Source organism: Pleurodeles waltl, chromosome 7, assembly GCF_031143425.1.
Source record: "Pleurodeles waltl isolate 20211129_DDA chromosome 7, aPleWal1.hap1.20221129, whole genome shotgun sequence".
Taxonomy (NCBI): Eukaryota; Metazoa; Chordata; class Amphibia; order Caudata; family Salamandridae; genus Pleurodeles; species Pleurodeles waltl.
In genome coordinates, this window is record NC_090446.1 from 1,054,280,091 (window position 1) to 1,054,306,333 (window position 26,243).

A 26,243-nucleotide genomic window follows, 5' to 3' on the forward strand; every position below is an offset into this window, starting at 1 on the left:
GAAAGAGAATACCTGAAAGTGAAGTAACAGTAATTTGTTTCCACTAAAGTTGTCTTTTGGATCAATTTCTGCTGCAGTATTGAAAAACTGAGTTCCAATTTTTCGAATTTTAGTTGCACATGCATAAATATGGTTTTATTGTCAGTGTTTGATGTTCAGGTTATATCCTTTTGGATGGAAAATATTGCATAGCAGAATACTAGGAAACAATCAGCCAAGACAGATTGAATAACCAGTGAGGTGGGTGATATTTCAATAGTGCTATGTTCTCTATACCAATTGTAAGAAAGGTAATAATATTCCTTCTATTGTTTTTAGGCTTCTCTGACTACTTGACCAGACAACTGTCAACTGGTTTCTGTTCCTGTCACCTTCCTCCCTCCACCAAGGGTTTAATCCACTCCATTATTACTGAAGGTTAGCAGCTCAGTGGAAGGAGGGTTCCATGATACCTCTTTGGTGGAAAAAAGCTTTTTGATATTGAGCATTGACATGGACTTTGGCTTCCAGCCTGGCTCTGTTCATAAGAAACAAACTAAATCGGCCACTGCTCAGCCTCATTATAAAGCCAGGATTTAAGGTCTTTCCTGACTGCACTCAGAGACACACTGAGACCTAGGCCTAGCAAGGTAACTCTTTGCATCCCTTAACAGCTAGAACAGAAAAGCTGCAGCCACCCATCCTGGACTTGACCAAACCGGGGATTAGAAGTAAATTGCTGAAAGAAGAGAAGAGAATTGTTATTTTATGTATTACAATAACAAACATGGCAAAGTCACTTCACTGTACAGTATGTATCTGTGACAAAGTATACACTGTTAAAGTAAACAGCGTTAGATGAGAATTACAAATAGTCTTGTAGATCCCGCAGAATTTGACAAACTTATGAGAAGAAGTACATTTCTGAGTAAAATCTTGGGTCCGCACCATAAACATTCTGATGGATCCTGCACAGTATTTTAAACAAAATATGCTCATGTATCGGGAGCCAGTGGCTAGGGTAAGGAAGGTGAACATAGCGATATGTGGTAGCACCAAGAATCAGCCTTTCTACTTGGTTATGAAGGACATCGAAACGACTCCACAAGTAGTCAGGAAGTCCAAAATAAACAGAAATAGCATACAGCATCCTAAAACCACATGATACTTGAAAGTGGACATATTTTTACAGCTTAATGGGTGCAGGTTTCCATGGGGTCTAAGTGTCAAAGGAACCACATATACAATAATGCTGAAACCTGGGTCAAGAACAGGCCAGAATTTATCTTAATGCCAAGATTTCTCATACATCCACTGGCACTGTAAGAGTGTCCTTTTTGCTAGACTGTAAATGTGTAATGAAAGGTCCAATCTATAATTCATCACCAATACCTTCCTTTTATCACTGTCTATTTAAGCAAGTTATTGCCCATCAGTTCCTAAATGTCCCTCTTACATTGCTGCAAATGTACGAAGGATCATCACTCAGATTAACTGGGCCTACATGTAGAAGATTATACACATGGAGTAGATGTGCTTGATAAAGGGTGATGCATACAGATTAAGATGATGGGGAGAGAATAGAAAACCTTGCAAACTGCAACTAGTAAGCAGAGGATGTGTGGTGGTAAAGGGCAGAAGCCACGCCAATTTAGTTCGACCAGTTAAAAATGAATAGAACAATGCTAATGCAAATCCACTAATCAAAGGTGTCGGAAGTTATTTTTTAGGTCTAAATGGTTGAAAGTGACAAACAGCTAATAGATGGAGTAAAATCAGACATTTACAGTGCTGCAATTGGCAGCCAGCCTAATATCATTGATAGCTGTAAGTAAAATTGACTCATTGGAGTAATCCGGTTGAAAACTTGCCTGGATGGGTATGGGATCTAAATGCATTGCACAAATCTACATTGCTGTTTTCCAGTAGCGCCCTAAATATCTTAGCAGCTGCTGGTAACAAAGATATGGGCTGATAATGCTTAATAGTAATAGCTGAAACAATACCTGTCTTTTTCAGCACTGGAGAGAGCAGAGATGACTCAAACTGATCTGGACCCCTAACATTCTCTGAGGATATACTTAGAATTGAATAAGATAATTTAAAGTTGAGGCCTGAAGTTTCTTAAGGAATAATACTGGAAAAAGTTCAGAAGAAGCTGTAAAAGTCCAAACAACAGACCCCACTCTGGGGCTGTTTTTGAAAACGACGTAAGTGTCAGCAAGGAGCTGTTGGACCAATATTGATTTGTCTGCATGGCAATTTTCCCTCATCACAATCTCCATCTCTCATGTACCTTGTTGTATACGAGACTCTCTGGACATTTTGAAGGGGCATCCCTTTATTTGTGGACTGGGACCAGAAGGCAGCGTAGCTATCCCTAATGCAGGGGCACCCAGACCTATTGATGTGAAGGGGCCTTAGAAATGAAGAGTCCATAGACCTGAGGGGTCCAAAGCACTACAGTGGTGCTTGTCTCTTATTGCGCAGATGGCAAAAGGGGCCCATTTTTCTTGTTTACTTTGGGACCCTGGCACTCATGCTATGTTACTGGTTCCAGAAGTGTTTTCTGGCCACTTGCCTAGTAGTACAGATGTATTTCAAATTCATATTGACATTAAGGTAATTGCATTAAATGCACATTGTTTCGTGCAGCACAACATAATGTAGGGTGTGTTTTAAACGAAAGGATCGGAAATATAGTCTGATTAAGTATCAGAAAATATTGTTAGGATGCACGGCTCCTCATCTTTCTTCAGTCATAATATAATAATATGGCTTGTATTTCCTAACAGGCAATGCGTTAAAAATAAAATCGCTCAACTTGAGCATCCAACTTGAGCTTGCATGAAAACATTACGCAAATCATATTTAAAAAAAACAATGGGAAAGAGGATTCTTTTTCTTTGCTTGAGCAAACTGGCAATGAGGACCCTTCATAAGGCCTTGTCGATTTGTAAGCTTTGTCTGTGGACTTAGATGATATCAAATTCTCAATCTATTTTCTGCCATTTACTGTGATTCATGGGTTAAAATGAATATCGGCTCTGCCTTATGTCCATGACAGCCTCAAGAGAAATTATCTCATGTAGGTTTAATTTGGCAGTGTACTTTAGCGTAGCCTTTTCAAAGTGTGTATTTCTTTATCTTGATTTGTGACCTGTTGAATGGTCCTGGTCTGACATGGTCTTTACTCTAGGTTGTTCATCTCTTGATGGCGACCAGCTCTGGGACAGTGTATATTACTGGTTGGCCACTTAATATTTTACTTCTTCGTGTGATAGCTATTGGACATTTCGTTCTGTGACGTGTCTTCAGTGTCAGTGGTTCCCCAAGCAAGGTCTTAACTCCTCTGTGTTCTCTTTTGATGTTCGTAGCTCTATCTGGAGACCTGTATGACCCGACTGGTTTGTGGACATTCTGGCAAACAGGAATTTGTCAACATCTTTTCACCCTGCTTGCTCTGCTGCTGGATTATGTCAATCATGGATCATTGGTTTTTACATATATTGTGAAGTCTTTCTCCATTTGTGGTGCGCGCCAGTATTCTGTAGTAATTTGTTTTTCGCTAGTGGGCACTGCATTAGCTATTATTCATTATTTATAAAACATACTTGCCAAACTTGGGGTACTGCGAGGTGACTGACACAAGAGACACCTGAAAGGAAATGCAGGTGAGGCTAACAGAAAATATGTGTTTCGGGATTCTATATATCCTTAAATGTTAGTCAGTGTGACAGAACGTAAAGGACAGATCACTGCAACTCTAAATAACCTTCCTCCATATCAGGCTCATCCAAACCAAAGACTGCTTTCGCTTTCCTATAGTCTATTATTCTTCTATCCTTGTTTAATTGTGGATAGGCTTTAGTTGGTTGACATGACTGTAGAAGCTGGCGACTGGCCCTTGCAGAATAATGCTTCTGTGCTGTTGGATTCCTTCTCTTGTTCACTTGTGCACTGTTGTTAGGACCTTGCCAGCCATAGGTCAGTTGAATAATCATTTGCTGGTAGAATATTTCTTCTTGTGTCTTGGTTTCCATTTTTTTGTGTATATGTTTATTGAGAAGTACATGTCAATATACAGACTGTGTTAAATAGAGAAACAATACATCAAATTATGGCCATATATGAAAAATATTATGAAATATTAACTTCTCAGATTTCTAAACACAAAAAAAACAAAAAATACATTATACATATATCAATAAATGCAATATATGAGATTATTTATAAGGCATCCAACTGTGCATTAACTCTTAGAAGTAGACCTATAACAGAAAATATGGAAAGAAAGAATTATGCAATATGTATTAAACCATATATTATAGGTTGTTAGAAGACAGTCGAGATAGTAATATCATGCAAATCCACATATATAACATTTCAAATGCAGATATTCCTGCCAATTCAACAGTGTTGAATTGGTGAACAGTAAGTCCTACTTAAAATAACAGTGTTAATGGGTGAGATGTCAATTGTCTTAATAACAGCATGACTCAAAACAATAATAAAAATGTCTTAATAAAGATAGGAGACCAAGAATGAGAAAACGTTTACGTGTGAATATTAATAGAATATGTATTAGCTAGAAAGGGTTTCCAAATTTGGATGAAAATCCCAACATTATCTTGCAATCTGTAAATCAGCTTTTCATATGATGCCATGTTATACATTTCAGTAAGCCATTCATCATGTGTAGGACGTTGTGGTGTTCTCCAATGTCGTAACATACAAATTTCTGCTACAGTGAGTCTTGGTTTCCTTTTTAAGTCACAACCTACCAGGCAGTGCAGCTGTATGGTTTGCTAAAGGCATCTTGGGGACGTTCAGACAGCTGACCTAGAAATGCATTCTGACTGTTGCTTGCCATTGGCTTTGTGGTTTTAACTCTCATTTCCTTGCTTTCAATTTGCTGGGTCTATTTGTTTTAGGCTGTCCAGCTTGAGTTTGTACCTTCCCTTGCCCAAAAGTTTTTTACAGTATCCTTCCAAGTGCTCCCTTTCTGTAAAAAGGCCTGTAAATATTATTCCTATCTCCTCACATTTGGTTTGCATTCAAAGACCAAGGTCAAATGTCAGGTACTTTATTCCGAGGGCACTTGTTTACTTTTCTTTTTTCTGACTTCAAACAGAAGATTAATGTGGGAATCTTGCAGGATACGGGGGTGAGGGGGGAGGGGAGAAGGAAATGGTTTTATTGCCTATACATTACATCATTTAAATTAACTGTGTAAGTATTTCAGAATATTTCAGAATTAGGAAGATAAATGATGCACACTTTTTGTTATTTCTGAAGTGTGTTGGAAACAAATATTTAATATGATCAAAAATAAAAAATTACACTAGGTGTTGCAATTTCCACACATTTCCGTCTACATACTGCATAGTTTTATTAGTAAAACCGTATGTCTGTGCAAATGTAAAGGTCATTTCGGTTGAAAATGTGTTGCCTGTAATGGCAGTGTGCTACCACACCATGAATAATCAACTATATGCAAATTCACTCTATCTATTCTGCACCACTCCACACCACTGCATTCTACTCTGCACCACCCCACTTTAGACCACTCCACGCAACTGCACTCTGCACCACTTCACTCTGCGCCATTTTACGCTACACCTCTTTACTCTGGACTACTCTACTCTGTATCAATGCACTCTTTGCAACTCTAGTTTGTACTATTCACCACTGCACTGTACACCACTGCACTGTACACCACTCTAGGTCACACCAATCTACTCTGCACAACTTCACTCTACAATACTCTGCAACACTGCACTCTACACCACAGCACTCTATGGCAATCCATTCTACGTCAATGCACTATACTGGGTAACACTCATCTCTGTGCCCCTGCACACTGACAATCCACTATATGTCACCCTATTCGACTCTGCACCACTGCACTGTATGCCACCACACTCAAAACCACTCTATGCCACCCTACGCAACTGTGCTCTACCCTGCACCACTCCACTCGATGCCACTGCACTCTACTCTGAAACAGTCTATTCTATGCCACTTTACTCCACATTGCACCACTCTACTCTCTGCCACTGTACTCTATGGCACTGCACTCTTCATCACTGGACTCTATGCCACTGCTCTCTGTGCCATTCTACTCCACTCTACTCTGCACAGCTCTACTCTATGCTGCTCCAGTCTACACCACTGCACTCTGCAGCACTATACTCTACTATGCACCACTCTGTGCAACTCTACCCTGCGCCGCTCTACCCTGCGCCGCTTTACCCTGCGGCGCTCCAGTCTGCACCACTGCACTCTACTATGCACCACTTTAATCTATGCCACTACATTGGATGCCACTGCATTGTATGACACTGAGTTCAATACCACTGCACTAAATGCCCCTGCACTCTACACCACTATACTCTGCAACCTTATACGCCAATTCATTCTACTGTGTGCCACTCCAGTGTATGCCACTCTACGTGACTCCACACTATGCCAGTCCAATACACAACACTCTTTGCCACTCCACTCCACTCTATCCACTCTACTCCACTCTTCGCCATTCCTCTCTCCGGCACTGCAGCCGGTGGAAATAATTGTGCACCTCGGCCAACAATATGAGTTGTAAGATTCTGCTGAAAACCTGGGCATCATTATTGATGAGACTCGATGTACTTATAAGTGACCTGGTTGATGTGGTTTGTGGACTCTGCTTTAGCCTTCTGAGGATGATATTTAAGTATTTAAATAGGTGCCCCACATAGCTGAAGGAAGACTATTGTGCAGGTTCTGATAGTCAGTAGTCCGGATTATGGTAACTCCCAATATGTTGGAATGGCTGATCATCTGTTTTTTAAACTGCAGAGAATTCAAAACACAGTGACAAGACTGATTCTTGGTAGCTCCTCTAGAGACTGTGCCTCTGCCTGTCTGGACAAGTGTCACTGGCTACCAGTGAGGAAGCGGTGGTGTTTGAATTACTCTGCCATACTCACAGGGTTGTTTATGGCACAAGCGCTCCTGTCCTCAAGAGCAAAGTTTGGAGATATAAACTGACTAGGAATCTTCAATCTAGCAGCTCAAACGCTCTTGTGCTAACTCAAATTAATTTAGAACGATAGAGGGTCACTCCTTTTCCCACTTGGCAGCTACTCATTGGAACGCTCCTCCACCTTATTTGAGGGAGATTTCCAAGCTCCTCCCATTCCACAAGAGGCTAAAAACTTTTCTTTAGAAAAGGTAGTTCATCATTTACCTCAAAATAAAGCTTTACTGCCAACCACGGCATTTTGCATGTCAGCCCTACCGCAAGGATATCCCTTCGGGAAGGAACAGTGCGCTATATAAATTTAAATACAATAACTAAATAAGAAGACTTGACTATTGTGCCTCCACCCTCGCACATGAGAGAGCCATTAAAGATTCAACAGTGAGGCCCCATACCTAAGAAAGTTATTGTAAGAAAGTGTATTATTAATTAGGATGGGTGGATGGGAGTCTGTCTCAAAGAATATGGGCACAAGCTTGTTGAGGTAAAACACAGTTTCAATAATTTAAACTTTGACTCAACCGCCTGGTAGATGCGGCACATAGCAGATAAGCTTATCATAGAAAAATGTGTAAAGAATTTAGCAGAACAAAACAGGTATAAATCCTGAGACTGTACATTCGATTATGGGTAAACTACCCGCCAAACGAGAAGAAACTCCTTTTTTGTTAGCACAGAAAATTAATACGCTGGAGGCAGTATTTCCCCATACGGGACCACAGGATAAACATAGAATATTAACGATGTGCTTGCCTTTCGGGATGGTCCCTAAAGTAGAAAACAGTTATACCTGGGGTACGGTATTTGCCGTGCTCTACACAACCGCACACGGTACACCGACACTTGCCAATTTACCGGAAGTGCTGAAACAAATTCAGGCCTAAGATTTGGGGATGCAATTGATGGGCAATATTGCCACAGTGTCCTCAATCATTTTAAGTAACCTTAAAGGGGAAGCAGTAGCACTTGCAGTGCGCATGCGGCTTCGTGACGTTACGCAACAAAATCAAGAACAAGAGCTGCCTAAAATAATAGCAGAGACCTATTCAAGTATTGGTCGAGATAGTCTATGGGCCAGACCACAAAAACCTCAATTTCAGGGTAAATCAAATAAAGATAACCCCAAACAAACACCTGAGGGTAATAAGAAACGCTGGGATAAAAAGCAACAAATGCCTAAAAAAGAAAGGGGAGAATCTCCACGTACGGAGACCCCACAGAATAGGTATAATCTCAGAAATAGAGATAATATCAAAACACCTGATCGATATCAATATACTGATACACGCCAATCTCGTTCCTTTCAGGACTCATCGGAAAAGAGAAATGAGAGAGATGGGCGATCAGAGCGAAGAACAGAGTGCGTGAAACCGAGACAGGAATCACAACGCTCATCTGAGGTTTCTGTTAAAAAGGAAGAGAAACCCGCCCAACAAAAACAACAATTTAAAAAGAAAAAAGTGGCAGCAGTCGCAGTCAGACATGCCACACAGGAAGAGGGTCCTCTTGAAGAACAAGAATTGGGCTCTAGCATTGCTAGACAGCGCGGCAGAGGTCGCAATAGTTCGCCGAAATCTTCTAGAGCATCTGGAGGTGAAAGCAACTGATGACTTTATACAAGTAGAAACAGCGGACATGCGTGTCTCCAAGCCTGATAGGGTGTACAAAGTAACACTACAATTAGAAGGAGACATTGAACGCACAATAGACGCAATCTTTTGGGATCGGCTAGTAAAAGTGTATGATGTCTTGTTGGCTGAACAAGATTGGCCGCCTGACTTTGTCCGTACCTGCCCATATGGAGAAGATGTCATTAAGCCTTCCTTCTCGCCCCTTGTTCCAGAGGAACTAGCTGAATCCTATTCCATTGAATGGGCTCTAGCACAAGCGCCTGCATTATACAGAAATCACGTAGGATGGGATAAGGAATCCCCCTACCATGTAATTCCCATTAAAAGTGAACCTCAGCCATAATCGCAGTATCCTATAAAACATGAGGCAAAAGAACCAGTGAGAGAAATACTCACGCAATTAGAGTACCAGGGTTTGATTGAACCACACCCTGGTAACTCGCCAATGAATAACCCTTTATTCCCCGTAGCTAAACCAGACCATTCATACAGAATAGTCTTAGACTACAGACATCTAAGTAGTCATACACGCACCTATGCTATACAAAACTCACATAGCACTGCACTAATGAACAACATAGTGCGTAAAAAATACAAAACAACACTAGACATTTCCAATGGGTTTTTCTGCCAGAATATAGTGCCTGAAAGCAGAGAATTTACTTAAGTTTAGCGCACTAGGCTCTCAGAAAAAATGATGTTTACCTCAGGGGTATAAGAACAACCCAGGACTGTTCGCAGCTCGTGTCACTGCCATTTTACACAAGATCGACCCTGAAGCATTGTCCTATGTAGATGATATATATCTCACGGATGATTAATTACTACAACATTTAAGACGGGTAGCCCGCATTGTTGTAGGGTTTGCCAAATTCGGCTACAAATTTAATTTAAAAAAAAAATAGCCTTCCTTAGCGTCCTATTTCTAGGATATGAGCTGTCAAGTGAAGGGAAGAGCCTAGCGCCACAATTCTTAGAAAAGTGCGCACAGTTACAACCACCGAATACGATTAAAAAACTCCAATCATTATTGGGTTTCTTAAATTTTGGCAGAACCTACATTCCAGATTATGCTACGCGCGTAAAACCTTTATATGACCTAATACGTCCCGATTTTTCAAGTAAATTCTGGACAACTGAACATACACGTATTCTTAGAGAATTGCAGACAGACATGCTTGCAGCACAACATTTACACACAATGGACAACAAAACACATTTGGTCATCAGAGTAATAGCTGGGGCCATCGGTTTCACATATGTGACATTTAATGAAGGTGAGACAGTCCCGATTGCATACAAATCACATTTGTATTCAGCAGCTGAACAACGCTTTGCTCCCACAGAGAAAATTCTCACTGCTGTACAGATGGCTGTCATTAAAGAAAGACCTCTTGCCCAAGGAAAATGCATTATTGTTGTTTCTCCAATCCCAGCCCTAGAGGCTGTTACAAAAGCTAGCGTTCCGAACGCAAAAGCACTACATCCACGTTGGATACAATGGGCTACGTCTCTAACAGCCACTGATGTAGACTACATTTTCGACCCAAAGTTACAAACTCAGGAATTCCTACAATATGAAGTAGACTACCCAGTTCCAGCAAATACCTTGCCTATTGATCAGTATCATAGAGTCATGTACACCAATGGCTCTGCACAACCTGCAATTGGAACTAAACATCAATATTCTGCTGCTTGCGCAGTCGTAAGTGGCTATATGGAAGGGGATACATTTTGTCCTCTACATACCTTTACACAGACCCTAGGGGATTGTACAGCACAATTGGCTGAGCTAAAAGCTCTGCTGATACCACTGGATCACACGGATCCGGCATAGCCTACGCTGATTGTTTGCGATTCATATTACTGTGTCCAGTCCTTTAATGAATACCTGCATTATTGGTGCCAGAATGGGTTCAGAGACTCCAAAGGCAACACCATTAAACACAGACTACTGTGGGGGAAAGTAGCTGACCTGAAAGAGACGCTACCGAATGTCCATATTGTGCATACACTTGGGCACCAGCGCGTTGGAATACATGTTGCTGGAAACACATTGGCTGATGAAGCCGCAAAGTCAGCAGTGGCAGTAGCCACTGTAGCTGCAGTGACTCGCTCGAGTTCCAAACCAGACGCAGACATTTGGGCTGCCGTGAAAGCTACGGCTGATGGTACGGCCCATCCTGAAGGATTTCCTAACAAATATCATTGTCATACGGGAAGTATGCTGACCGCTGAAGTTAAGATACCAGGCGTAGGCGTACGAGACATCCCTAACAAAGATATAAGACCACAATTGATTAAAGCAGCACCTGAGGGGGTAGCATCTGCACATGCTGGTGTGGAGGCTACAGTTTCAATCTTACAGGCCCATTATTGGTGGCCAGGTCTCTACAAAGAAACTAAGCAGTATGTCCTTTGCTGTGACATCTGTCAACAAATCAGTCTCCACTGCCAAGCGCCCGCCGCAGACACCCCTCTTAATTTCAAGCAAACCATTACAGTGTGTGTACTTGGACCACTGCGGTCCCCTAACACCTGATAGTGCATACAAATATATACTAGTCGCTGTTGATTCATGCTCCAGATTTCTATGGGTGTGGCCACAACGTTTGGCTGACGCTCGGACTGTTTTTTGCGAGTCTTTATCGGAACATATGCAGTTGCGGCCTTCCATTCGGGCCAGGGCCCTGCTTTTGCCTCAAGGGCATTCAGGGATACCATGGCTTCGTTGGGGATCCAACTCCAGTACTCATCTCCATTTCATCCCGAAGGAAATAGTGTCGTGGAGCAATTAAACCACGATTTAAAGCAATCCTTAACAGCCAGAGTCTTAGGTACGGGTCGTAGTTGGCTTAATCACCTGTATGGGGTCCATAGAGCACTAAATAACCTGCCTAGAAGGTCCCTGGGGTTGTCGTACTTCATATGAGTGCCTGTTCGGAACTCAAATATATGTCCGGATCTTGATGGTCCTGACGTGGAGGCAGCAGAAATACCTTTTGACATAAATGAACGTGTCACTGTCTTACAGGAATTGCAACAGTTCTGTGATGATAATTCTTCCAAAAGGTCCGCCTCCACAGGAATTAAGGATGTGCCAGTAACATCTACCGGCTGGATTCCCAGAGTTGGGGATCTTGTACATGAAAAAGTAGCTGTGAAAAAGGAATTTGGCCCTTCTTATCGAGCACCAGTCCCTGTACTAGGGATACACGGTACCAGAACTGTTATTCTACCACTGTTGACAGGTGCCAAAGAAAATCGTTTTGTCTCTATTGACAATGTCAAATTACACCATGTGGCCGATCCTGCATAGCCGACCGAAAGGAACATCCAGTAGTTCCCGAATCCCTCTCACTACTGGCGAAAATGTTCCACTACAAGTTGTTTATACCAACACCGATACCTCTCCGAGCTTGGGGAGGGTGGAAGATGATCTTGCATTATTTCTACTAACGTCAACTAACTTAGAAACATTTGACCAAGTCAACTCGACTACAAGCCAAACGGATGGTGCTGTCTATAGTGTGCCACCACAGGAAACATCAACTCCACCACTGACAACGGCTATGCCATTTGCACGAACTGCCTCTGGTTATTTTGCCGACTTCAACAATGGTTTCTCAGACTCATTCGCCTCTTCAATAGCTGATTTGTCAAGTGCACGTAAGCTAACAAACTGGCTTAAAGAAACGTATTTCATTTTTCTGACTGTCCTAGCCTTTCTACTTTAGATTGGTTTTGTTATTACCTTTTTCTTATTAATACGTGGTCATTTTCTTCCTAAAAGATCAACAGTTGAACAGGTGGAGGAGGTTTTGAAACCACATTTTTCATCACACAAAGTCCAAAGAGATTTATCCTTTGTGAACATTTCCACAGTGCCAATTCCTGTTGGGATTGTTTGGGACAAAGTAATGTTTGATATATATGGTCCCACGGAAATTATTCAAATACCGTATGTGTTCAAATTATCAATGAATGATATAGTGATACCAGGCATTGTATCTGATGATTGGGATGTGAAAACAGTTGATTCTATCATGACAGAATTGCAATATTATACTGTCTTTGAAAACGAAGATGTTTACCATTTCAAAGAAAATTATGGTGATATGTTTTGCTATAATTATTATGGGCACCACTTCATACAAAGAGCGAAGAGTCCCAAAATGGCATTTAATTACACGCAATGGGAACTTTGTCCAACTCCACCACAAGGGAGTTCTAAAACATATTCTGAAAAGTTTGTATATTTTTCTAGGCACAACCAAAAGAATGCTGAGTCGTATTACTTTAAGGTACCACCTACTAAGGATATACACATGTTATTGACTAATACGAAATTTATATATTCGGAATCCTTTGTTTCACGGGTATCGATAGAAGGCTATGAATATTGGTCCAAATCAATTGATCTGAAAAGTGTCTGGGGAACAAAAAATTGGCAAATTAAGGGAAAAGAAACACTGTTTAGAGCATGTCTTATTCATGTTCAAATGATCTTCTTCAATGAAGCAGTGCAACAAACGAGTTGTTTAGGCTTAGCAACAATCAGGGAATTAAACATGCCCAGGATACCTGCCCCTGCAAAATTTTACAAATGACAAAAATACACAAATGCAACTAAAGATGAGCTCGATGAGTGGGTCCAGAATGGTACGTTTAATGCTTCACTGACACGTCCAGGCGGGTGGTTATTGTGGCCAATAGATACCAATGGGTGCCATCAACATTTTATTAACTCCTCAGGGATTTTGGGACGAGTAGGCCGGACCCTCGCTATATATCTCCAGAACATGCAGATATCATTACAACATATAGTGTAGGAAAATTATGCCAACAGTGGCTAAAATCATCCTCACTGAACGCAGTTAAAGAATACCTCAATCTCCTGTCTAACTCCACTGACTTACAAGATTTCTTGTCAGGCCCCAGAACACCATGTAGGAAGCGTTTCCTATATGCAGTATACACTGAAATATGGAAACTTTCCCAACAAGATGCTGCTGCCCTGTTAAGGCAAATAGATCAGGAAAATTTAAAAAAGGCATTAGCTGTTGTGGATAATGGGATTAGTGCCTTGTCCGATCGGATATATACAATTAACAACATTGTCTCTTCTGCTATAGACATTATACAGTCTGATATGTCTTCTTTATACCATAGACAGAGTCAGATCAGGTCCATTATGCAGTTGGGTTGGACGCTTCAAAAATTGAAGGCGGGTCGCGTTCCATGGCAGCACATCAGTGCAAGGGAGATATTTTATTTTTTAAATCTACGCAACTACAAAAACTAATGGCTAAGAAAGAAGTGACTTATGTCATGCTTAACATTGAGAAATTAGAAAAGTTGCCTTTTACCGTGGCCGGAATACCATTGGCAGAGTGGTTAATACACTGGGTTATTGATCTGCCTATTTCAACACTACAATTCAGCTCCTGTTTAAAGCACATTCCAGTAGGCACATATGAAAAGCTGGGAGATAGTTACATCCATGAGGTGTGGGAGCTTTCCTTCTCCTACAAATGCTTCAATGGCATGAAAGAAGTCTTTCTTAGCGGCAGTGAATGCGAGACTTCAGTCGGTCATTCGATGATGTGTAAACAGCTGTCCTTGCATGGGGCGTGTAACGCCTCGGCTGCAAACTTGGCTTGTTATCTTAAGGGAATTCGAGTCCCCTTGATTAGACCTACGTTCCGGTCCCCCCCCCCACTAAATTTAAGGAGGTAGCTGATATCTGGCCTTACGTTGCTACTTCGAAACTTGAATTTTGACAAGTTAAGTAGATGCAAGGCTTTATTGGTTCAAAAGCATGTGGTCCTTACATCTGCACGCGAGACCTACGCACTTCAAGTGGCAAGGTCATCAGCAGAAATTCAGCCCCTGTTAAATACGAACTTTCCGAGACACTTTGGGGGAACTCGTGGGACGAATATTTAATGCGTCCAGAACGACTGGAATAGCACATTTTTTCAAAGCTGTTGGTTCTGGTTTTGTTCACACCTTTTCCTCCATATTCGGTTTCATACCTTCAGCTATCCACTCAATTTTCGGCAGTATTTTTGTGGGATTTCCGATAACTTTGGCTTCATTAGCTGGCATCCTGTTGTTGCTGTTGTTTACGCGCAATGGCTGTCCCGCCGCAACGAGGACAAATGACGGCGCTCCCATCAGCGCAGCAGTGTTGTGAACTTATGATGCAGCATTTTGGAGCAACACTCCTGGAGCATTTGGAGTGTGACTGGTCTTTGTCATTCAGACCGGTTTTGTATTGTGTGCAGCCCGTGTTCCGGTGCCTCTGGTGCTCTTTCGAACATGCACTGGAAGTTTGTCTTTCACAGCAGCGCCCCCCAGCAATAGATGCTGATCTGTTGATGTTCTTGCTTGAGGGTTCATTACCAGACATGCGCACTGAGGCTGCGTTTGCTCCGTGAAGCTAATTATGAGTTACCCTTCCTGGAGGAAGTTGCCACCAACTCATCAATGGGCACTCCACAGGATGCCGCCTTGGTTGACACTGGGGCTATGGAACACACTTGCTCCTCGATCATTTTTGGCGTGGACTTTTCGGTTCTGTCACCTGCCGAAGTGGAAGATCTCCTGCTCTCCATGACTCGTACTTAATTTGGAACTTTTCTAAATTGACATTATCATTGAATTCGGTTATAAGCCACATGCTCATGTTTTAAATTGCCAAGTAGTATGCTTGTGTGTCCTTTTAACTTGTCAAAATCGACTAGGGTTTTATAAATATCTTAGGTTGAGAAATTTGAGTTTTGGCTTGAACCACTTTAAAACCGACAAGGGGAGGGTGTTGTGTAGCCATTTTAACTATAGCTCCATGCACGTTAGTTTAATACACTAGGCCGCTGTGCACTTTGACCTAGATAGATTTTATTCAGCTTCTCATTGTTATTTTTACAATAACCAGTTTTACGGTCTTGTTTTAATTTCTTCTATCTAACTGTTTTGCTTAGCCCAGCACTGTGTTCTCAAACAAGACATTCTTGATCACTTTGTGCTTCAGTCAAGGCTATAGTTTGCTACATTGCCGGTGAACGTGGTAGAAGTTTAGTCTCCAACATTCGTAGAAAATACACATCCTTACGTAAGGACATTTTCTTAGAACATTAGCTGTGTTATTATAAAAACACTTCCTAGTCCCATTACACATTAAGAGGGAGATTCCAGCCAGGGAACCACGACTGTATGCTGATTGCTGAATGATCGCTGCAGATGCTAACGCAGACTACAGGCCTTTGCTCGGGTATGAGGGTCGATGTCCTCCCGGGGGAACCTGAAAGGCAGGATTAGAGTTTAACATGCTGTGCTCAAATTATGACGCATATAGAAAATAGTCCATCGATTCTAGAGGCAATATGATAGCGTTATTCTTATGCTTCACTCTCATCGTCACCATTTTAATATTGTCATGTTGTGTCGTTCTGGTTATTGCAGCTCACGCTTTGCTATCTAAAATGCAGTCATTTTATTAAACCAGTCTTTAAAACTTATACTGCTTTCATTGTCATTTATATATGAGACCGAATTGTTTATGAGAGAACCGGAAGCGACCTGAGTGACCACGACTTCCCTGAGAAGTATGATATGTCATGCGCTCGGCTGCCCAATCATCTCTACCTTTCGGGAGAGACGAGGCACTGCTAGTTAGCCAGAGCAAAACCCGGATTTGGAGCGACAGGTGTCACCCACTGTGGGTCAGACTCAGTCTCCCACACTGTGGACGATCTTGCTGCTCAAAATCCAGTAGTCTCATTAGAATAATGAGAGCCTACGTGACAAGTGTATGTGGGGTGCGTGTGGGTGTCTGTGTGTGCATGTATGTGGGGGGGTGCTGTACCTGGTGGGCGTGTAGGTGGTGGGGGTATTGTGCTTGCTGGTTGCTGTGGGGGCAGAGCCATCTGCCGGTGACAGGGAAGAAATTCCCCATCACCTGTAGCCTTTCCGTCAAGGATTTCGTTGGGGTGCTACTGCCGTGGAAACCCTGATGGAAAGCCGGCTCAAAATAGCACCAGCGGTCTTCTGTGGACTGCCGGGTCGGAGATGCTGATCTCTGGCAGGTCCAACCATCCTGGCAGTATGAGTGGGGATGTGGCGGTCTTCACCACCATGGCGGTGTAACCACCACCGGGGCCCTGGCGGTCAGAAGACTTAATAAGGGCCTGAATGTCATCCAATATTTTCCATGTTGTTAATTCATTTGTATTTCTTGTATTCCATTTTATCATCCTCAATTTGTTGGCGACAGACCCATGTCCAATATGATCACTTTCAGGCCGCAGTAGGACAGAGAAATCATGGCACTGACTAAACATACAGCAAGAGACATAGGTGTATTCTAGGATTTGAGCCTTTGCCATGTGTACGTTGTTTGATGTTACTTGCCGAGGGAAATTTATTACATTTTATCAAAATGACCAGTTGCAGACTGATACAGCAATCATTGATTAGTTTTTGTAGTGATCTAGTTTCAGGGAAAGTCTTTCTGAGAGACCAGTAAGCCTTTCTGAGAGACCAGTAGGGCTCATGTTGAGCTTGCAGATAGACTCATTTTTTTAATGTGCAGTATTAAGTTCAAGTACCCAGTTATGAACACGTCTAGACTGCCAACATTGCAAACAACCAACTCAAACTCATCTAAAAAGACTGTGGTCTTTTGATCAGTATTTTGTATATTTAGATAACTAATAATAAGTATAATGTTGTGCAGTATCTTGTTGAGTTCAAGATGTTCGATTAGAACACATTGAAAGAATGGGGACGTCAGCAGAGTCAACAGTTGGTGCTTGAGTATTAGGAGGAATATCATCCAATTGTTCATCCTCACTGTTATCCAGTACAATGCTGTCCGAAGAATTTGAGTGATTGAACTTTGTTGGCACTTGTTTTCCTTTGCTCACTTAAGATGGCGAAGGAGAAAGTAACTCAATGATTGACTGATCTTCAATCTCAGCTCCTCATCGGTGCACTTGTGCTCTCAGTTCACAGGCTTTAATATGACAGGAATGTGTTTGGGAAAAGTGTTAATTTGCTTCTCTGGTAAAAGACTCTGATGAATTTACGTCCATTTTATAATGTTTGAATACAAAATCAGATATCCGGAATGGAGCTGAATGAGTCATTTTTATGTCTGTGTTTGGAGACTATGTTGCTGAAATTTCTGTTTCAACGCAGATTATTATTATTGGCTTTTAAACCCTTATTCTGTGTAGGGTTGACTGATTTACATTATCTCTTGATTTTTTAGTTTTGCTCGTTTTTTGTGGACTTACGTTTGTGGGTTGCTTTCAAGGAAGGTTCCAGTAAAGTCTAGATAACAATGTTACTGTAAAGGGGCGTGCACAAAACTGCAGTTGTAGGAAGTGTTGTTTGACCAGACTTTTTTCTTCGAAGTAGTACAGGAGAACTGTGGAGGGGTCAGCAAAGCCAAACTTGCAGAAATTCTTGGAGACAAAATTTATGAGATAAGGAAATCGCTATTGATTGCTGTTAATCAGATATGGGGAAAACGACGAATAAGATGGAAGATTAATGGGAGGAGATCAGAAGTGCAGATTACTTCCTCCCTGGAAGCCTTGTTGCTACTGCTGCTGCTTTCCCCTGAGGGTGATTGAAGATTACCAAAGGATTTTGTAAGGGTTGAGTGTGATAATGATACAACTCATTGCATCGTTTGGTATGCTTGTTTTCTGCTCCGATAGTTAGATAGCCCTGCGAGGCAAAGCATGCGTCTGGCAGGTCAGAACAAACCTGGGACTTACACCAACAGGCCAGTACTCACACATTGGCAACCAGTCCAAGGAGCTCTCACCCCCATCCTCCAAACCTGCCTCTCTTGGCTCCCCAAGGGACTGACACAGTGACGGGGAGCGGGTGGTAAGAGCCAGTGGAATCAAAGCACTGAGAAGTGGAGCATTCCTTGCTTCCTCCTAACCAAGCTCAGAGTAGACAGGCTGGCAGGCAAGCAAGGGCGGGTCTCCTCTGACCCAAAATAGCCCCCCGACTGTTCCTTTCTTGAGGCCTTGAACAGCCGCCTCAAGTGCAATGCTGCCACTGGTCAGGCACGAAAACAAGGCACACGCAAAGTGCGCCATCAGTCCTTCAGATTCCTGTTGTATCTTCTGCTGGAAATAATAATCCAACTGTTTAAGTTAATCTTCCTTTATTAGGTACGAGTAGCACACCCAGCTGTCCCAACAAGCAAAGTATGCCCCCACCATTTTATATATATATATATATATATATATATATATATATATATATATATATAATACAGAACATGGAACACATTAATAAACAAAAGGAATTTCTGGGGTGCATAGCGTTCTACCTTAATACTGAATACTACACAATCCTCCCCCCTTTTTTTTTTTTTTTTTTTAATTATATGATTCCTTACTAATAAAATCTATGCAACTAAGGAAAGGTAAAATAAGTTTTCATTTAAAAATAAACATATCCAATTTTTTTGGTTTCTTAGCAATTCTACCTTTTGAGGTTTTCGCTTCCCCAGTATCATGAAATTCCGTACTAATCTTGGTGTTAGTTGGTGCCACCTCAAGGGAATTTTGATAATTTGCATGGTCCAAATCATTATACACATTTGCACCTTCCTCAAAAAAATTATCAAAACAAATTTCTGGAATTAATTCACTTCTTGGCGTGATACAACTTTGATCTAAACAACAATAGTTGCTGGCCCATGTTTTCTTTACCTCGCTATCATAAATCACATTTTTTGCAAGTCAGGGTGACTCAAATGCCATACGTCACCATTGCCCAACATTGCTGTGTTATTCATAACCATTGTTACTCTTTTAGGTTCATTAAATTTGCTTTCTCCTTCTGCAATTTTCCTGGCACTTTTCACAGGAACCCATTGACCAGCACATACCTTTACTTGTTTCATACCATGTTTGTGATTGTAATACAACTTACTCTTCTTATGTGAATCCATGATACATTTTCTTACTGAATATCACATTCTACCATTTTACTTTCCTTCATCCAACCTGGATTGACTTTAGAGTATGGTACCCTACCTCTCTTCAATGAAGAATGACTTTTCCCTATTGAACCATTATTGGTTGTCCTGTATTTCCCACAACATTTTTTTTTTTTAATTTCACAATCCCATGAGATATTGCTTTTGTGAGATAGTTGTAAAATACCTTTGATACTTATGTTCCCCTTTCCACTGTATCATTCCCACTGGGATCAGAAAGGATGGTAAATTTCTGCTGTATGCCAGAAGCTTTAACCCCTTCGTTGCCAGGCCTTTTTTTGCCTATTTGGAATAGTTCTCGCTTAGGCCCTCATAACTTTTTGTCCACATAAGCTACCCACGCCAAATTTGCGTTCTTTTTTTCCAACATCCTATGGATTCTAGAGGTACCCAGACTTAGTGGGTTTCCCTGAAGGAGGCCAAGAAATTAGCCAAAATACAGTGAACATTTCATTTTTTTCAAACAAATTGGAAAAATTGGCTGCAGAAGAAGGCTTGTGGTTTTTTTCCCTGAAAATGGCATCTACAAAGGGTTTGCGTGCTAAAATCACCAGCTTCTCAGCATTCAGGAACAGGCAGACTTGAATCAGAAAACACAATTTTGGCATTTTTCTGGGACATACCCCGTTTTTGGTTTTTTTTTTTTTTGTGTGCTTTCAGCCTCCTTCCAGTCAGTGACAGAAATGGGGGTGAAACCAATGCTGTATCCCAGAAACCTAAACATTTCTGAAAAGTAAACAAAATGCTGAATTCAGCAAGGGGTAATTTGTGTAGATCCTACAAGGGTTTCCTACAGAAAATAACAACTGAAATATAAAAATATTGAAATTGAGGTGAAAAAAACTGCAATTTTTCTCTACGTTTTACTCTAACTTTTTCCTGCAATGTCAGATGTTTGAAAGCAATATACCGTTACGTCTGCTGGATTCTTCTGGTTGCGGGGATATATAGGGCTTGTAGGTTCATCAAGAACCCTAGGTACCCAGAGCCAATAAATGAGCTGCACCCTGAAGTGGCTTTTCATTCTATACCGGGTATACAGCAATTCATTTGCTGAAATATAAAGAGTGAAAAATAGCTATCAAGAAAACCTTTGTATTTCCAAAATGGGCACAAGATAAGGTGTTGAGGAGCAGTGGTTATTTGCACATCTCTGAATTCCGGGGTGCACATACTAGCATGTGAATTACACACACTCTTATATTTGGAAGGAAAAAATGTAGAGAAAGACAAGGGGCAATAACACTTGTTTTGCTATTCTATGTTCCCCCAAGTCTCCCGATAAAAATGGTACCTCACTTGTGTGGGTAGGTCTCGCGCCTGCGACAGGAAATGCCCCAAAACACAACGTGGACACATCACATTTTTCTACAGAAAACAGAGGTGTTTTTTGCAAAGTGCCTACCTGTACTTGGAAATAAACAAGAATTTAGTCACTACTGTAAATCACTGTTACTTGTGGTTCAATGTCAACTGCGGCAACTGCAATGTGAGGGGAAAAAAGGTTAAATGCTTTACCATTGCGTCTTCTCAGCTCCGGTACACTTTATTGTTTTTTCCGACTTGTTTCACAATCCAATGCATGACAATAACTCAAATGCTTGTATACTAGAGCGTCTGAATGCGGTAGACAAAAATGTTGTCAATCTGGGTCACGTTGCGTGACCTTACGTGCTGATACAAGTGCAAACATCACACGTAGGTTTCCGGCAATTCCGAATGACGTAGATGTGCGCTGGTACAATTAGCACGAGCGAGAATGCTGGCACACATGATGGTTTGCTACGAGCCGCTCGTGAAGCAATGGATAAAAGGCAGTGTGCAGAGGGGCATCAAAAGTAAACAAGGCAGTTGGGATCAGCAAACGATCCAGCGCTACGTTAAAAGCAGAAATGAATACAGCGATGAGTGTTCACCTTTTTTATTTTTTTATTTGTTTTTTTCCACTACTCTGCAATTACTAATAAACGTTTGATAAAGTTTACCAAACACTGTAGTTCCTCATATCTCATCCGTGTCGCAAAAATTGTGTTTTTCTTTGCTGGAACTAATACCCCAACTGTTATAAAGTTTGTTAGTCTTTCTTTATTTCCAACCTGGTGGTGGTGGTGGTGGTGGTGGTGGTCGTCATATTTAAATCAGGTGAAGTTGAGTAAAAATTTCATAAAGCACAGAGTCCCACCGAGGTTTAGTTTGGGAGTTTTAGAGTGCTATGTAGATGCTGTGAACAAATAGGTAGATGGGCATGAGCACCGAGTAGTGGCGTAGTGTAGAATAAGGGGGAGAAGGGAGCCAAAGTTCCCTAGTCACTAGTTCCCAGGTTATAGAGTACCCTAGAGTATCACCACCTTGATGAGAAGGGGACACTCACCATGTGGACCCTGTTGTGGGACAGTGACCTCTTAAGGGAGGTGGGCAGTCTGAGGGGATTCTCCAAGTTGGTGCTGATTGGCATAAAGCAACGGGGAGACATCTGGAGAGACAATGCCCTCATACCCTTTGAGGGACTGTAGCGGGAATATGACATTAAGGGGACTGAACACTATGATATTTACAGTTAGGCCACGTGCTTCGGAGGCATATCCCGGAAGGGGAACAGCTGCCGGAGGCAACACGACTTGGGGATAGGATCCTTGCTGAACCACTCCCAGACAACGCACCTGATCCCATTGAGAGGCTGAGGGAGGTGTGGGAAGGGGATGTGGGACCCGTTGATGATGACGACTGGGCAGATGCCATTTTCAGAGTTTGACTCCAAAAGATGGGACGAATAGACACAGAGCTGAGGGATGGTGGGTACATTTTGCCATACACTCTGGGACTGCCCCCAGAACCAGCTTTTTTTGGGAGTGGTAGTGTGTGAAATGCCACAGGTACAGGGGGTACCGATATGGACTGGTGTCAAAGGGTGGAAAGAGTGGTTTTATCAAAACAGAGGCTGCCACAAGAAACGGGAGAAGGTGTGGTGCCCATGGAAAGCCCTCTACGGACCCTGAGGGAGGGTGGGGGCACTGAAGTATGGTATCGTACCTGCTCAGGAGGGGTTGGTGCCGTGCTGGACTGTCAACGCATGGTATGGACTAGAAGAGACTATGCAGCTGCTAATTCCTTCTGCTTTTTAGAGTGTTTTGTGTTTTTATCCACATGCATATATGACGATGAATATATTTCATCCTAGCGATCCATTTTATGCTACGTATTGTTTAATAATTTTTTTTTTTTTTTTAAATAGAGTCCTGTGGTGATGGCTTCTTTACATTAATATAGCGTTTAGTGTGCAGGCCCTCAAACAGTCCAGAGCTTATGTTTGTACCAATCTGGATGCTGACTTAAAAACTCTAAACTCTTGTATGTAATAAATTGGGATTAGACACACACACTTGTGTGAGTTGCACTAGGCTACATTTACGGTGTCAGTATAGGGACTTGTTTGCATTAGAGTAGGTGAAACTGTTTGTGATACGTCAATTCGTGCTGCTGTTGAATATGGTATGTAGAGTTAGTGTAAGCCTGCAAACAATGGTCCGCAGAGATTAGTTCTTCAGCGTTTGATAGCATGAGTACCTCTTCTGTTGGTTCATAATGTCATTGGATATCTTGTGGGTAACCATACACCCAAGTCTTACATTTGTATGGTATTTTAATTTCCAGGTGACCGCTGCCCAAATGACAGAAGGGGAAGGACAGGAAGCTTGGGTCAATGCTCTCCTGGGGAGAATGTTTTGGGATTTCTTAGGAGAAAAATACTGGTCTGACTTGGTGTCGAAAAAGATCCAAATGAAACTCAGCAAAATAAAGGTATCTATATTACTGTCGCTGCATGTATTATATTTCTCTAATGTCTACTAGGAATAGTGTTTTGAATTATTCATTTTTCGCTGTAACTTGTAAATGAAATATTACATTCATGAACGGGTCCTTGATTTGTCTGAAATCAGAATAAAGGAATGCCATTCTGGATGAAACAGTTAAAGTTAGTTTGCCTTAATTTACTGCTATTAGAGCAAAGAATGCATGATTGTGTGATTCATACTGAAAATATTCCAGAACCCAATCAACAAAAGCTTTGTTGGTCCGTAAATAGGACTTGCTCAAGGAAAATATTGAAAATGTCTGATTACAAAACGTCCTGGTGATTTAAAAAACAAAAACAAAAAAAAACAAGCATTTTCAATGGAACGGGTCTTGTATTACGTCGAGTTAGAGCTATTAGCGTTGTAAACTCCTAACCGGACTTTTCTTGCCACATTAAAAGAAAAAAAACGGCAGCAATCGTGCTGCGAAATAAAAAGAAAATGTTGTCCAGAAACCGTATGGAAAACATGGAGCCTCATATGTTTCTAGTAGTTTACCGGTGCTCTCGAGGAGGGCTAAACACCGGAAAAGGCATGACGTATGCATGCCTTTCACAAATGAAAACAAGCGGAGTTTAAAATGCAAGCCCACGAACCAATGAAAGTGACTAACATAACATGGGCATGGTTAAAATCCCTTAAAGAGAGATTAGAATAGGGACGGAGCGCTTTGCGCTTGCCCCTAAAAAGAGGTCAATCTACAATTGGTGAACTTGCACAGTATCTAGATGGGTATGAGAGGGCAAGGAAAGCCCCATTTTGCCAGGAGGCACTTAGGAAGTAAAGAGGTTGCATTCAAAAATATACTTAAAGGAAGGAAAAAAAGATTTCAGGTTTTTAATTTTTAAATGTCCGTGCGGAACCATTAGAGAGGGTAAACCCATTTGTGAGAGAGGGGCAGAGCCATATGCGGGAAAGAGAAACCAACCCATTTGTAAGTGAGAGGGACGAAACCCATTTGTGGATGGGTGACAGAGCTATTTGTAGGTGTGGAGGGCAAATCCATTTGTCGAAGAGCTGGCAAACCCATGTGTAATAGAGCCATTTGTGGGTGAGATGAGTGAGTCCATTTTTGGAAGAGAAGGGCAAACCTATTTGCAGGAGAGAGGCAAACCCATTTGCAGGAGAGAAGGCAACCCCATTTCTAAGAGAGGGTTAAGAGCCATTTGTGGGCGAACCCATTTGTGGGAGAGACATGCAGATCCATTTGCGGAAGAGAAGGCAAACCCATTTCTAAGAGCGGGTCAGAGCCATTTGTGGGTGAGATGAGCGAGCCCATTTGTGGGGGGGGAGAGACCCAAATCCATTTGTGAAAGAGGGGCAACCCCGTTTGTGGGAGAGGGGCAGTGCCATATGTGCACGAAAGGGGCAACCCCATTTGTGGATGAGGGGCACAGCTATTTGTGGGAGAGAGGGACATGTGCCTGTCTTTTGCTGATTCAGAGGTCTTTGTGTGGAGGAGAGCTCGTGAACTGGGAAATACCTTCCCATCAGTAAGCTTAGTTCGTGTGATGCTTTGTACATAATCAAAAAACAATAGTTGCAGTAGCATTAAGACATGACACAAACCTGCTACCGGAGGTTACACCACAAACGGCAGATGACCTCCTATAAATCATAGCCCGATGGTTACCACTCACCCACTGATCCTTATCCACCAACCGTAATGTGGTGACCACACGCTGGTCACTACGCGTTGCTATAAATTACCACCTGGTTTACTCCCTGTAGTTGCCCTTTCCTCCTCTGTATCTACCCCCTACTTCTCCCTCTCTCTCTCTCTCTCTCACTTTTCCCTCCCCTTTTCTCCCCCCACCCGAATTCCATCACCTTCTCCTGACATGCTCACCCATCCATCATTTGGGACATTCTTTTTGCGTTCAGACTTTATATGTACCCCTTATCACAGTGTGCCTTTTTCCATAGACACCACACTTAATTCCTGTATGGTGTTACTTGTTATATTGCAGAACTCTCGCAGGTTCTCGTTTACCTGTTATACTGCACAACAAGGGGGGTCTTGTTTGTCTGCCCCCCCTTACATTGAACTAACCTACTCAGTTGGTCTGTTACCTAATGTGTGAAACATTAGATAGTTTGGGTGGATGCATGTTGCTTCACTGCCCCAATGGTATTCTATGTTTGGACTTTATAGATTCTTTTTTGTTTGTTTAATGTTTGGTTCTCTCATCTGCACCCAACCGACACACACATTGAACCACTTTTGGCACTTGTTCTTTTTGACATAATCAGGCCCCATAACATGCCTTAATTAGTGAAATGCCTAGCACTAACGTGATAACGTGGAACGTTCAAGGTATGCATACTTCATGTGGGTTTGCTGTATACTGCTACGTATGCTGATGCAACAGCCATATTGCTTATTTCAAGAATCACATTTGATCAGAGCTGAAGCTAACAAACTGCAGAGATGCTAGCGAAAGCAGGTGTACTCCACTAATTTTTCAACATACGCAAGGGAGGGTGCTGGTGTTGGTGTCATCTTTCAGGCAGAGGATACCAGAATTCACCCAGACGGGAGATATGTCTTAATCAAGGGTAGACTTGATGGCCGGCACATGGTAATAGTAAACATATATACTCCCAACACGGACCAGGCCGTGTTCCTAACCAAACTGACAGATGTCCTGTGAGGTTGGAGTGGTATACCTTGGCTGCTGGTAGAATACATCAATAAATGTGCTGCGACTTGACTTAGA

The 26,243-nt window shown here is 41.9% G+C and overlaps 1 protein-coding gene across 2 annotated transcripts in view; it reads left to right on the plus strand.

Annotated features, from left to right (window-relative positions):
* Nucleotides 1-26,243, plus strand: part of TEX2 (testis expressed 2) — a 465,912-nt gene that overhangs the window by 292,063 nt on the left and 147,606 nt on the right. For both annotated transcript variants that reach the window (XM_069199934.1, XM_069199935.1), the window contains exon 6: nucleotides 23,321-23,467. In XM_069199934.1, the coding sequence (XP_069056035.1) occupies nucleotides 23,321-23,467 (147 nt within the window). The remainder of the gene's footprint in view (nucleotides 1-23,320; nucleotides 23,468-26,243) is intronic.